Source organism: Dermacentor variabilis, chromosome 10, assembly GCF_050947875.1.
Source record: "Dermacentor variabilis isolate Ectoservices chromosome 10, ASM5094787v1, whole genome shotgun sequence".
Taxonomy (NCBI): domain Eukaryota; kingdom Metazoa; phylum Arthropoda; class Arachnida; order Ixodida; family Ixodidae; genus Dermacentor; species Dermacentor variabilis.
In genome coordinates, this window is record NC_134577.1 from 3917114 (window position 1) to 3929281 (window position 12168).

At 49.6% G+C, this 12168-nt stretch overlaps 1 protein-coding gene across 1 annotated transcript in view; it reads right to left on the minus strand.

Annotated features, from left to right (window-relative positions):
* The window catches only part of LOC142559731 (metal cation symporter ZIP14-like), a 154642-nt gene that overhangs the window by 110789 nt on the left and 31685 nt on the right, over positions 1 to 12168 (minus strand). The window contains exons 2-3 of the mRNA XM_075671319.1: positions 11828 to 11999; positions 10830 to 10999 (exon numbers count right to left, since the gene is read on the minus strand). Of these exons, the coding sequence (XP_075527434.1) occupies positions 10830 to 10999; positions 11828 to 11999 (342 nt within the window). The remainder of the gene's footprint in view (positions 1 to 10829; positions 11000 to 11827; positions 12000 to 12168) is intronic.

Sequence of the window (12168 nt, forward strand, 5' to 3'; positions counted from 1 at the left end):
AATCACATTTCAACAAAATATTTCCGCAGCTCAGCTTTGGTATATCCAAAGTTGTGGGACCGTTCCCCACCTGCGGCAATTAGTTTTTTCATCCACTTTCATTTTCCATTAATTTATTGTTTCTTTATTAATTTATCGAGCACAAGTAATTTCCCCTATGTTGTCCCTGGTGTCGGTGTTTGTTGGCTTCTTATGATGTTACAGGAGAATAAAATATATGTATTTACAATATATACAGTTACGAGGTTGTAGCTCAGTAGTCAGGGTACCACCACCTACAGATCGTCAAGTGTCACTGATCTCGGGGCCATGCGGATGTTGGGAGAGATGGAGTCGGGAGACGCAGGCGAGCACAGCAAACAGATTTTTAATTTACCCGAACTCGAAATAGAAAAGTCAAAACTCGAAAAGGCAAAGTCAAAACTCAATTGGCAAAAAAATAAAACTCCACACTTGCATAGCCAAAATAATGTCCTTATCCTCGCCTACGTGCGTCCTTAGCACGTTTCATGCAAGAGTCCGGCAACCCTGACCTATGACTGCACGCTACCAAAAAGGAACGCTCTTACAAAGTTCCGTTGTCGCACGTAACTCCAAGTCTGAGGTGCGTGGGCTCTTGATCACCGTCAGTGCTCTCGCCGACTCTGCAAGTTTCACTTCCTTGGTATCGGTTGGCCAGCTCCTCCGTCTCGGATGTCGGTGACATGGCACTCCAGCCTGCCTGGTTAGGCCCAACACCGGGCTCTGCCGCTTCTTCTCCGAGTGCCAGCGAGATGCCCCGGGGACTACCGTCCGTGCTGGTCTGCCGAAGAAGGGGGATCCAATTCCTGGAGTGCCTGGCACAGCCGTGGGAGGCTGCAGCAGGTCCAGGGAGCCTCGCTCCAACGTCGCCAAGGTCGACGGCCACACCCTGGGTCGCCAGCATCACAGGCCAGTAAGAACCTCCATGGCTCCCGTAGCCAGTGTGAAGCTGACGCTCCAACCTTCTTGGCCCAGAGCCCCGTCGATAATCCCAGCTTGGCACCGCTTCTCCTCCGATCACACCTCGAGTCACGCGCCTCGAGGGCTCGTGCCATTTGGACCAGTCGGCGCACATCGGCCTCTTTTGTTTTTGTGTCCCATGCCTCTTACATATGACATCAAGACACTTCAACTTCCTCTTCACCTCACGTCCTTTCGTCCACAGCGGCGCAAACTCGTACGTGACATTAACCCCAGTGGCAGAAGCATCGTCTCGATGCTTCCTAGGGTGTCGAATCAGTGTGCGGGTTATAGGGCTTTAGTCGCTAAACATGCACAATATCAGTTCTTGGGGGGGGGGGGGGGGGGTAGGGGGGTAGAAGACGTCAAAGTCACAGGTGATATCTCTATGTGAGGCTGGTGACTTGACAAAGAACTCTGTATGGCCCGACGTATTGCGGTAGCAGTTTTTTGCAAAAGCCGACGCTACGGGAGGGTAACCAAAGCAGGACAAGTGACCCATGGCTGAAATGAACGTCCCGATGATGACTGTCGTAACGGTGCTTTTGGCTAGTCCGAGACGCCAGAAGACGGTTACAGGCAATGCGATGTGCTGTGGCCGCGCAAACAATGGCGTTGTGAGCACAGAATGTGGTAGTGGTAGTATCGGAAGAGAGCAGCTAGTCAAGAGGCAGGAATGGGTCACGGCCATATACTAGATAGAACGGAGAGTAACCTGTAATATCGTGACGCGACGAATCGTACGCAAACGTCACAAAGAGTAAGGTGCAGTCCCAATCCCGGTGATCATCCGACACGTACATGGAAAGCATGTATGTGAGTGTACGGTTTAGACGCTCGGTAAGTCCGTTTGTCTGTGGGTGGTAGGCCGTTGTGAACTTGTGGAACGTGGAACAAGAGCGAAGAAGGTCGTCGACAACCTTAGAAAGAAAACAGCGGCTCCTATCCATGAGTAGCTGACGTGGAGCACCATGGAGTAGGATCACCTCATGATGGAGAAAATCAGCCACATCAGTTGTGGAGCTCGTAGGGAGGGCCTGGGTTGTGGCATAATGCGTGGTATAGTCCGTCGCAACGGCCACCCACTTGTTGCCCGAGGATGAAGTTGGAAATGGGCCAAGGAGGTCCAGGCCGCCGCGGTAAAATGGCTCACTGGAAATATCTATAGGCTGAAGGTGCCCAGCGGGAGACAATGGAGGCTTCTTGCGGCATTGGCAAAGTTCGCAGGCTGCGAAGTAACTTCGAACAGAGCGATATAGCCCAGGCCAGAAAAATCGCCTGCGGACACGGTCGTACGTATGGGAGACACCCAAATGACCGGCAGTGGGCACATCGTGCAACTGTGAGAGAATCGTCGATCGCAAGTGCTCGGGAACAACGAGAAGCAGTTCAGCACCATGTGGACTCATATTGCGTCGGTATAAGGTCCCATCCTGGAGAACAAACATATGGAGGGAAACATCCTGTTGCTCCGAGGTAATGCGTTCGATGATGGATCGCGAATATGGGTCACAACGCTGCTCATCGGCGATGCGTGAGCGCGAAGTCTGAGATCGACAAAATGCAGGTATCTGTATCGGTTTCGGTGCCATCGAGAGAGTCGACAGGATAGCGGGAGAGGCAGTCGGCTTCCTTATGTAGCCGCCCAGATTTGTAGGACACGGAAAAGGTGTACTCTTGCAGGCGTAAAGCCCAGCAGCCAAGACAACCTGTCGGATCCCTGAGTGAGGATAGCCAACATAAGGCACGATGATCGGTCACAATGATCTGTCACGACGATGAAATGCCGACCAAACAAGTAAGGGCAGAACTTAGCAATGGACCAAACAAGGGCCAAGCATTCACAATCTGTTATGGAGTAGTTGCGCTCTGGTGCTGACAGAAAACGGCTAGCATACGCGATCACACTATTGTTGTCCCACTGTTGTTGGGACAAGATAGCGCCAATGCCATGGGTGCTTGCATCAGTGCGAACTTCTGTGTAGGCATGCGGATCAAAATGACCCAACACGGGTCAGTTAATAAGGCGACCGATAAGCATTGAAAATGCTGCCCCCCCCCCCCCCAGCTTGGTCGAATCCCCAACAAAAAGTGACGTCCTTTTTGAGGAGGTCTGTGAGAGGACGAGCGATTTCGGCGAAGTTCTGGATAAATCGCCAAAAGTAGGAACAAAGCCCTAGGAAACTTCGGACATCAGTAGAAGAACGTGGAAGTGGAAACTCACCAACAGCACGGACTTTATCAGGATCAGGCTGGACGCCAGTAGTGTCAACCAAGTGACCAAGTACTTGTTTTTGGCGGTGGCCGAAATGGCACTTTGCAGAATTGGTTTGTAAGCCAGCTCGTCTACAAAAAGCAAGGATAGCTGAGAGTCGGTGGAGGTGGCTCTCAAACGTCGGTGAAAAAACAATGATGTCACCAAGGTAGCAGAGGCACGTGGGCCATCTGAATTCGCGCCGAAGAGAGTCAATCATGCGCTCAAAGGAAGCAGGGGCATTGTACAGTCCGAAAGGCGTCACTTTAAATTGGTAGAGACCATCTGGGGTGACGAAGGTGGTCTTTTCGCAATCTCGTTTATCCACTGCGATTTGGCATTAGCCAGAGCGCAAATAAATCAACGAAAAATAACCGGCACTGTGTAAGCAGTCCAGCGCGTCATCAATACACGAAAGCCGATACACATCCTTTTTGGTAATCTTATTAAGGTGATGGTAATCAATACAAAATCTCCACGTGTTGCCCTTCTTTTGAACCAGAACGACAGGTGAGGCCCACGGACTGCAGGAAGGCTCGATAATATCTTTGAAGAGCATTTTGTCCACCTCCGTTTGGATCACCTGGCATTCAGGCACAGACACACAGTAGGGCCGCCGGTGTATAGGAGGAACGTCACCAGTGTGGATTGGACGGGTGACGACACGGGTTCGACCTAGCGGGCGATTGCCAAAATCAAAGATGTCTTCATAGGGCATCAGAATGTGGAGAAGAGCGCCAGCATAAGCAGCTCGTAAGTCAGTAGCTATCATTGGCGTAAACTTGCCATTGCGTGAAGCAGGAGGGGCAGAAGCTGCACCAGTGTCGAAGAGTGGTTCGGGCGTAAGAGCAGCTACTCCACAGTCTTCCAAAGGGGACAGCACAGTGAGAGATACACCTTCAGGAAGCACTTGCAGAAACGAGCCAAAGTTCAGAGGAGGCAGCCATGCTTGATTATTGACGAGAGTTACAATTGAGCTTGGTAGCACTATTTGACGGGCCAGGTGAACGTCGCAAAGTGGGGACACCACGTAAGGACCATCTCAAAGTGATGGAGAAGGTGACATGAGGACGCAAGTCACAGCAGCAGGTTGCAGTCAAACAAATTCAGTAGAACGAAGTCGGGACTTGTGGTCGTCGGTCAGGTCAGGAGAGTAATGGGGCAGTTCAAGGCGAAGGGTGCCAGTTGCACAGTCAATAAGTGCTGAATGGGCACTCGGAAAGTCAATTCTAAGAATCACATTGTGGGGACACTCGGCCAATACGGTGAACAGGACTAACACTGGACCGCCGGCAATGGTGACACAGGCGGTGCACATTCTCATCACGGCTGTTGTACTTCCATTAGCTAGTCGGATGGCAGGCAATTTGGCAGGTGTCAGGACTTTACGGAGACGGCCACGAAGGTGTGATCGCATAGCCGACACCTGAGCGCCAGTATCGATAAGGGCTTGAACGGGTACATCATCAACAAAAATTTCAACAAGGTTTGGTCGATCAGTAGGGGTCAGCAGAGGTTTTGCAGTCCGAGTCGTCAATGCAGCCACGCCTTCGGGGGGCTGCATTGCTTAGTTTCCCGAGAAGCGGCCCATGTAGGACGGGGATGATGGACGATGAGGTGTGGGCGAACGGGACTTACGGCGTTTCGGCAAGTGTGAGCGGCTAGTGGTGTTTCCCCGAGGTGATATGGTTCAGAGAGGGGCAACAGATGCCAAGGGTCTCGGTCGAAGCGGCGATCAGCTTATGGTCGAGGCGAGGAATACCAGCGGCTACTAGGGCAGTGGCGGGAGATGTGACCGACCCGAGAGCAAGTAAAAAAAATTGGCCTGTCATCCAGTGTTAGCCACTCAGAAAGGGTTCCAATAGTGATTGAGGAACGACTGTCGAGGTGCAGCAGAGGCAATGACAGGAGCAGTAGGGGTGGGACGTGGCGGATGGCAGACTGGATGTCCATGTTTGCAATTTCTTGGCAGACAACAGCTTGAATATAAGCGAGATGGTCATGATGTCATGCTTATGGGGGCAGTGAGAACTTGGAGCCATAGCCTCAAGTTCGCAGTGGATGACCTGCGTAAAGCTTGGCGTTGTAGCCTAATGTGACGCTGGAGGGTCATTATGTGACGCAGGAGGGTCGTTGCAGGAGGAAGTGGCAGCCATATTCGAAAGTCAGTCGAAGCGTTGTACGATGCGTTTGCTCTTCGTTTGCTTGAAATTCCGGCATTCCTTAATGATGGACTCAACCGTTGAGAAGTTCCTGCAAAGCAGGAGGTTGAACGCATCTTCCGCGATGCCCTTCAAGATGTGTCAGACCTTATCGGCCTCCAGCATGTCCGTGTCCACTTTACGGCAGAGAGCCAGAACGTCTTGAATATACGCGATGTACGATTCGGTTGATGTCTGGACACGAGATGCCAGCTCTTGCTTGGCCTCCATTTGACGTCCCACAGGCCTTCCGAAAAGATTGCGTAGCTTTTCCTTGCAGGAGTCCCAGCTTTTAATGTTGGCTTCATGCGTCTCAAACCATACCTTCGTGGTTCCTCCCAAGAAAAAGATCACGTTGGCCAGCAAAAGTGTGGCATCCCACTTGTTGTGCTTACCGATGCGTGCATGCGACGTCAGCCAGTCTTCGACGTCGACCTTGCCAGTGCCAATGAATATTCCCGGGTGACGTAGCTGGGTTAGCATCACTTCCGCTGGTGTCTGAGCGGTGGAGGCAGCATCAGCGGCGGAGGCAGCGTCAGTAGCCATAACAGCGGAACCGATGTGATGCCCACTGCGAAGATCCAGGGCCGGCTTGTGGCGAGAGTACCCAGCGCCTCCTCCAAAATGTTACGGGGGAATAAAATATATGTATTTACAGTATATACAGTTAGGAGGTTGTAGCTCAGTACTCAGGGTACCACCATCTACAGATCGTCGAGACACTTCAACCTTCTCTTCACCTCACAATGTCCTTCCGTCCACAGCGGCACAAACTCCTACGTGACAATATGACTAATAAATATCAGGCCCCTCGGTTAACCCCCTTTCTTCTCGTTTATTACATAACAAGGGTCTTGAATCCGGCAGCATCTGGAGTGGCTGCAGCACATTGGCATGTCACTATCCAATCGGCACCAGGATTTGCGCAATTGCGGCCATCACTTTACACCGGAGGATTACTGCCACAATAGCATTTCGTGAATTCGGTATTCAGGTAAACGCAAGCGCAAGGGGACCGAGCCTGGCCATTTTGATCGTGCCATTTCACGGGATGAGCAGAAGTGCAAACATGAATGGTCTGCACAGTGCTGCGACCTCGTGGCACAGAACTCAACCAAACACAGTAGCAGTAACGAAGTCTATTCTTCTTTGCTGCTGGTGTAAATTTTTCGCAGGACTGTAATTGTTAACACGTTGTTTTTGTAAATGTTTAAAATGTTTTACACTTGGTTAGAGCAATATTAGCTCTTTGTTTGGCTGGTTAAGCTCTGTGCCACCAGGTGGCTGGACCTTGCAGATTGATCAGGCCGCTCACGTACGTCTACACTAAAGTTTCTTCACTAGCTTGAGTTTATGCCTCCAACCATCCGTCGAAACGCCCAGGTCGCCTGTGGTTACCGGGAATACCAGGCACGTTCAGTGTTGCAACAGAATGCTCGCAACACACGCTGCTTTGATAGCTCTCACTTGGGGTCAACTGCCGGGCAGCTGGTGGAGAGGTTGGAGACAACCGGAAGTGGACGACACAACACGCCATCATGACGCAGAGCCAGTGAAGGCGGAGCTTAGCCCCGATCAGTCGGCAAACAAGTTGAGGAGAAAATGCATGGCTATGAAGGAGGGTAATTTGTAACCGTCCCTATTTCTCTTAATATGAGACGCTTCACACAAATTGTGGTGCAAATGATTAGCTGTAGCTGTAACTTACGCGTCTACAAAATTAGTCTGAACCGTTTCAGGGGCCCTTTAAGGAAATGAAATTTAGGTCACAGAGCTCTTGTTCAGCTCTGTGATGTGGGATATTTCTTTTTTGGAGTGACAGCGAGAATCTCGCTGCTCCTTAGGCACTGGTGGCACCGTTTGGCTGGCAGTCCATCACCCCCTGCAGGGCGCAGGACACCTGCTCTTGTGAGTAGTTTGTTTGACTTGAGGGCCTCTTCTCAAGGGACAAAACCTTTGAGGCCACCAACTCGGAGGTCAATGGCCCCTTCTTCTGGGATGGCAGAGCAGCACTAGCCGCAGCCACCAAGGCGACAGATGGCATCACTGCCGGCTCGCAATGTGTGAGCCGGACAGCAGCTGGGGGCCATTGTGGCTCTGGCCCTTGACGCGTCACTTCAGCAAAGCTTTTATTTTGCAGTTTAGACACCCTCCTTCATCCTTCCTTGTATGAAACTGTTATGATGGGGCGCATTTATTTAAAGATGAATTGATGAAAGGAGGCTGCGCCGACACCAAGCGACTGCAAAGACAAGCACACTTTGTTCTCTTTCTCCGTTCTTCCTGTAGCTAGGTGAAGCTTCACAGATTTAGCTTCACAGATGAAGCCCGTTGGGCAAGTAACTGTTACGTCCACTCGGAGTCACGGGGATGACAGTGTTTCCGGCGGGTGACGTGAACAAGCTGCGTTTTCTTAGACTTCTTAGACGAGCAATCAAATAGGTCATCATTTAGGCAATTGGTGATGACGAAAGGCCTGCTGTAACGAGAAACTTCTGGCACAGGCCGTGCTTGCGAGGTGGTGTCCAAAGCCCTACTACGTCCCCTTTATCGTATGACACATTCTTATGGCGTGAATCGCAGCTGATCTTGGAGCGGTCTTGAGATGCCAACGCACGGAGCTGAGCTATGTGGTGTACTTCCTCAGCTCAGCAGAGTCTGGGTAATAGAAGAGTCCGCATGAGGAGTAAAAGGTAGAATGGTGTCAAAGAAGCTGCGGGGTGGTTTGACATAAAAAAGATAGAAAGGACTGTAGCCAGTAGTTTCATGCTTTGCAGTGTTGTAGACGTATGTGATAAAAGGCAAGGTATCATCCCACTTTTTGTGCCTGGAATTGACGTACGTCAAAAGCATGTTGGTCAAAGTTCTGTTAGTGCACTCGACGAGACCATTTGTCTGCGGGCGAAAGGGAGTCGCGTGGCGAAACTGGCAAGCGCAGAGACGCAACAGCTCTTCGACTACATCGGCCATGAACTGGCGACCACGATCGCTCACAATAACATGAGGGGGTCCATGACGCAGTATAATGGAGGACAGGAGGAAGCTCGAAACATCAAGAGCCGTGGCCATTGGCATCGCTGCGGTTTCAGCATAACGCGTCAGATGGTCGACACAGACTATAATCCAACAGTTGTCGCTTGTTGAGCACGGGAATGGACCGAGAAAGTCCACTCCAACCACTTCGAAAGAAGATGATGGTGGTGGTGCCACAGGGTGAAGAAGTCCGATCGGAGCAGTATTAAGGTGCTTGAATTGCTGGCACTTGTTAGAACTGGCCACATACTTTTCTATATCCCGTCACATACTAGCCCAGTAGAATCGGCCCTGAATGCACTGGTATGTTCTGGTGAAACCTAGGTGCCCAGCGGTCGAGTCGTTGCGCATAGAACGAAGCATATGGGTTCTCAAATTCTTAGGGACAACTAAGAATATGTTCCCTTTAACTGTTATGATCTCTTTCTCCTTCTTCCATGATGTGCAGGACTGCGAGTACACGGCTCGCTCCCCATCACAATTCACACAGTGTGGAGCATTCTCGCAAGGTTTGGACGGATAGTCATAGGCATATTTGGCACAGGTTAGTCAGGCTCTGCAGTTATAAGAACTGCGGCCAAACCTCTGGCATTTGAGACAGCAAAGGGGATTCAGGATATAAGGCTTGACTCGGATCTTTAGATAGCCTGTCTCAATAATATCGTGCAGCACACTTGAGCCGAATGTTAGAATTAGGTGCTTGGTATGAATCTCTTTTCCATCATGCCTCATTTTTATTCTTTTGACATTGACAACACTTGGGTCCCTCCAGCCTTCTAATAGTTCAGTCTCACTTAGCTCCACCAAATCATCATTCGAAATTACACCACAGCTGCTGGTCATATTGGGGTGTAAGTCACTGTGACAGGAAAGTCTCCAACTGACACTAGGGTCTGCAGTTTCTCATGTTGCTTCACATCTCGGAGTTCAAGAAGAAGGTCACCGCTAGCCAACTTCATAGCTTTATAGCCAGCTCCTATTGTCTCTGTCAAACACTTTGCAACATGAAAGGGAGAGGTGGCTCTCACTACCTTTTCTGGTTTTACACTGTGAATGACTTGGTAGCGGGGAAAGACTTCTTTGTGTTGACCAAAAAATTGAAAAACTTCTTCGGTGTGCCCCCTTTTCTGGGGGCAGTCGGATAACGCAGGGAAAAAACATGCCATCAAAATAACATTGTTTCGGCAGGAGTGCCAGCCACCCACCATGGAGCCCAACAAGGGGACAGTCTAGTACCTGTAAACACAAGCCCTACAAACGCCAGCTGTATATTCCCCGCTATAACCAAATATATATAACCAAGGCTGGTTATGACACACAAGGTTAACCACACAAGGAATGTTGGAACTAAAAGAAAACAGGAAAGATTAAAAGTGAGGGTGAAAAATGAAGATTGAAGAGAAGGATAGGAAAAGGCAACTGCCAATTTCTCTCAGGTGGGTCAGTCTGAAGACGCCGTTTATGTTTGTCGGGAGGCGCTGTCACAATTGCATCCCGTGACACAACGCAGCTTATCTGTGAAATAACTGAAGCGCAGATGATTGCAAAATTGGGTGATAAGTGTGTTATTTTCCCTTCACTGGCTCTCACAGAAAAAGAACCAAGTTTTTTGGAGGTGGCATCACATGACTCATAACTATGTTACATGAATGTGCAGTTTTCTTCATGTAAGTGCATGCGCAGTCTATACTGCTTCCCATATATAAGCCGATTCAGTGGCACAATAAATTTAGTTGAAAGTTTGCGCTTAGTGTGTGTTTTTCTTCTCTTACGTCCGTGCATTTTTTTGTTACGCAATAATACTTGAGCACCAATCAAGCACCAGCATGGCTATGCAGCAATCGGGCTTAGCTTACTAGTGGGCTAGATTGCAGTTTGTATTGTATCACTGCACCTATTGCCAACCAATCACCCAAATATCCATTGCTGCCCAATGAGATGATGCAAGCACACAAGTCTTGAATGGCGTGCTATGCCTCCAACCATAAACACTAAGGTGACTAGAGTTTATTTGGGTCATCTGCAGCAAGAGCGAATGCAATGACAGCAGCCAAGTGCCCTCTCAAGAAAATGCTGCAATGTGCGTGTTTAGGGTTCGTGCCTACAGTGGCCATGGAGTTAAACCATAGACCTCCACAGGCACAGCTGGCAGGTGAAATGTCACATGGACCCATTCTGGAACAACGCCCAAAATGCATACGTCAATGCTTATTGGCTTAAAGTAGCACCTTGGACAGTCCAAGATGACAAACCCAAGAAACCTTTCATTTGCTTGAGCGGCAAGTGATGCCATGTCACAGGTCAATCTGACAAAAGTGCCCAGCTTGTATGAAAACTGAGTCACAAGGAGTGCAGCTCACCTGTGGGATGAGGTGGAAGACGGCACTGCCCAGCAGGGAGCCCACAGCCAGGCCCTCAAAAACCATGAGCAGCCGGTGGTAGAGGACATGGCTCAGGAAAGGCACAATCACTAGGCCCGCCAGTGAGCAGCAGCTGATGACAAACACGGCCAGCATGCCAAAGCCCCACACTGCACAGCATGGGCAGTGCAATCCAGCTTCAGAAGCCCATTCAATGAGGTACAATAAAATGGTCCTGGCTTTATAAGGGAGTGCTTGGTCTGTTTTGTACAGCCATATGCTCTCCCACTGATACCACACCTCATTTTACCCCACAAAAGAGTAAGAGAGAGAAGGACGGGGGCAAGAGGCCTCAGTTATTGTAATCCTACTCACAAGACCACAATAATGAAATTTACTCAATTCAAGGACACAATAACAGTGGTAGTGCCACAAAAACAACACGTTTGATCACACTGCAAACATGTGGTAATCAACCAAGCAATTATTATATTTACAAAAATGCAGAACGAAACACATGAGCAAGGTACTTCATGAGCAGTTTAAATTCAGATAAAAATATATAGAAAGGGTGTTATACCTGCAATCATCAAGGCCCGCTCTAAAATCACTATTATTTGGGGTCATGACCATCTCTTCAATGCATGCAACTCACACAGCCTTATTACAGAAAGCTCATTCATGCTAAACAACAAGTTCAGTAGCGACACAACAGCCCTCTTAGGCTGCTGCAGTCAGTTACTATGCGCAAGACAGCAGCAAAGGAGCAGCATGCTATACTGTTGGCAGTTTTCCTTCATTCGCAGCTGAAAAGCATGGCTCAATAAAACAGCACAGTCACAAAAGAGGGCACAATGACATATCAAAATAAGCCTATGTTGCTGTGAGCCTGTTCATTTAACGGCCACAACCTTGAACCATGTCACAGTAGTATTGACAAATTCATGGGGTCTGTAACATATCCCAGTCACACCACAAGGCGACAAGAAATGTCTCACCCTGAGCTGGGGTGGGTCGTGTTTTGCCTCGCGATGCGACTGATGGGGTAAAATCACATGATCGGTGCTGCATCTGGAAAATGAGTACGGGACAGAGACGGACCAGCGCCTCGCCCACGCTGCTCTCAGCTGCTTCTGGGAACAGCTGCAGCAGATCGCCCACCGAAAGGCACTGCACACAGTGGTGAGAGAGGCACCTGACTGACATGACTTGCACTGCAGTACCCAACACACACACATACAAAAGAAAATATATGCTGCACCCTCATGACAATGCCTGTCAAGAACATGCTCTCCACTCCTGCACCAGAGTGAACACTGCATGCATATATAGGTGGCGA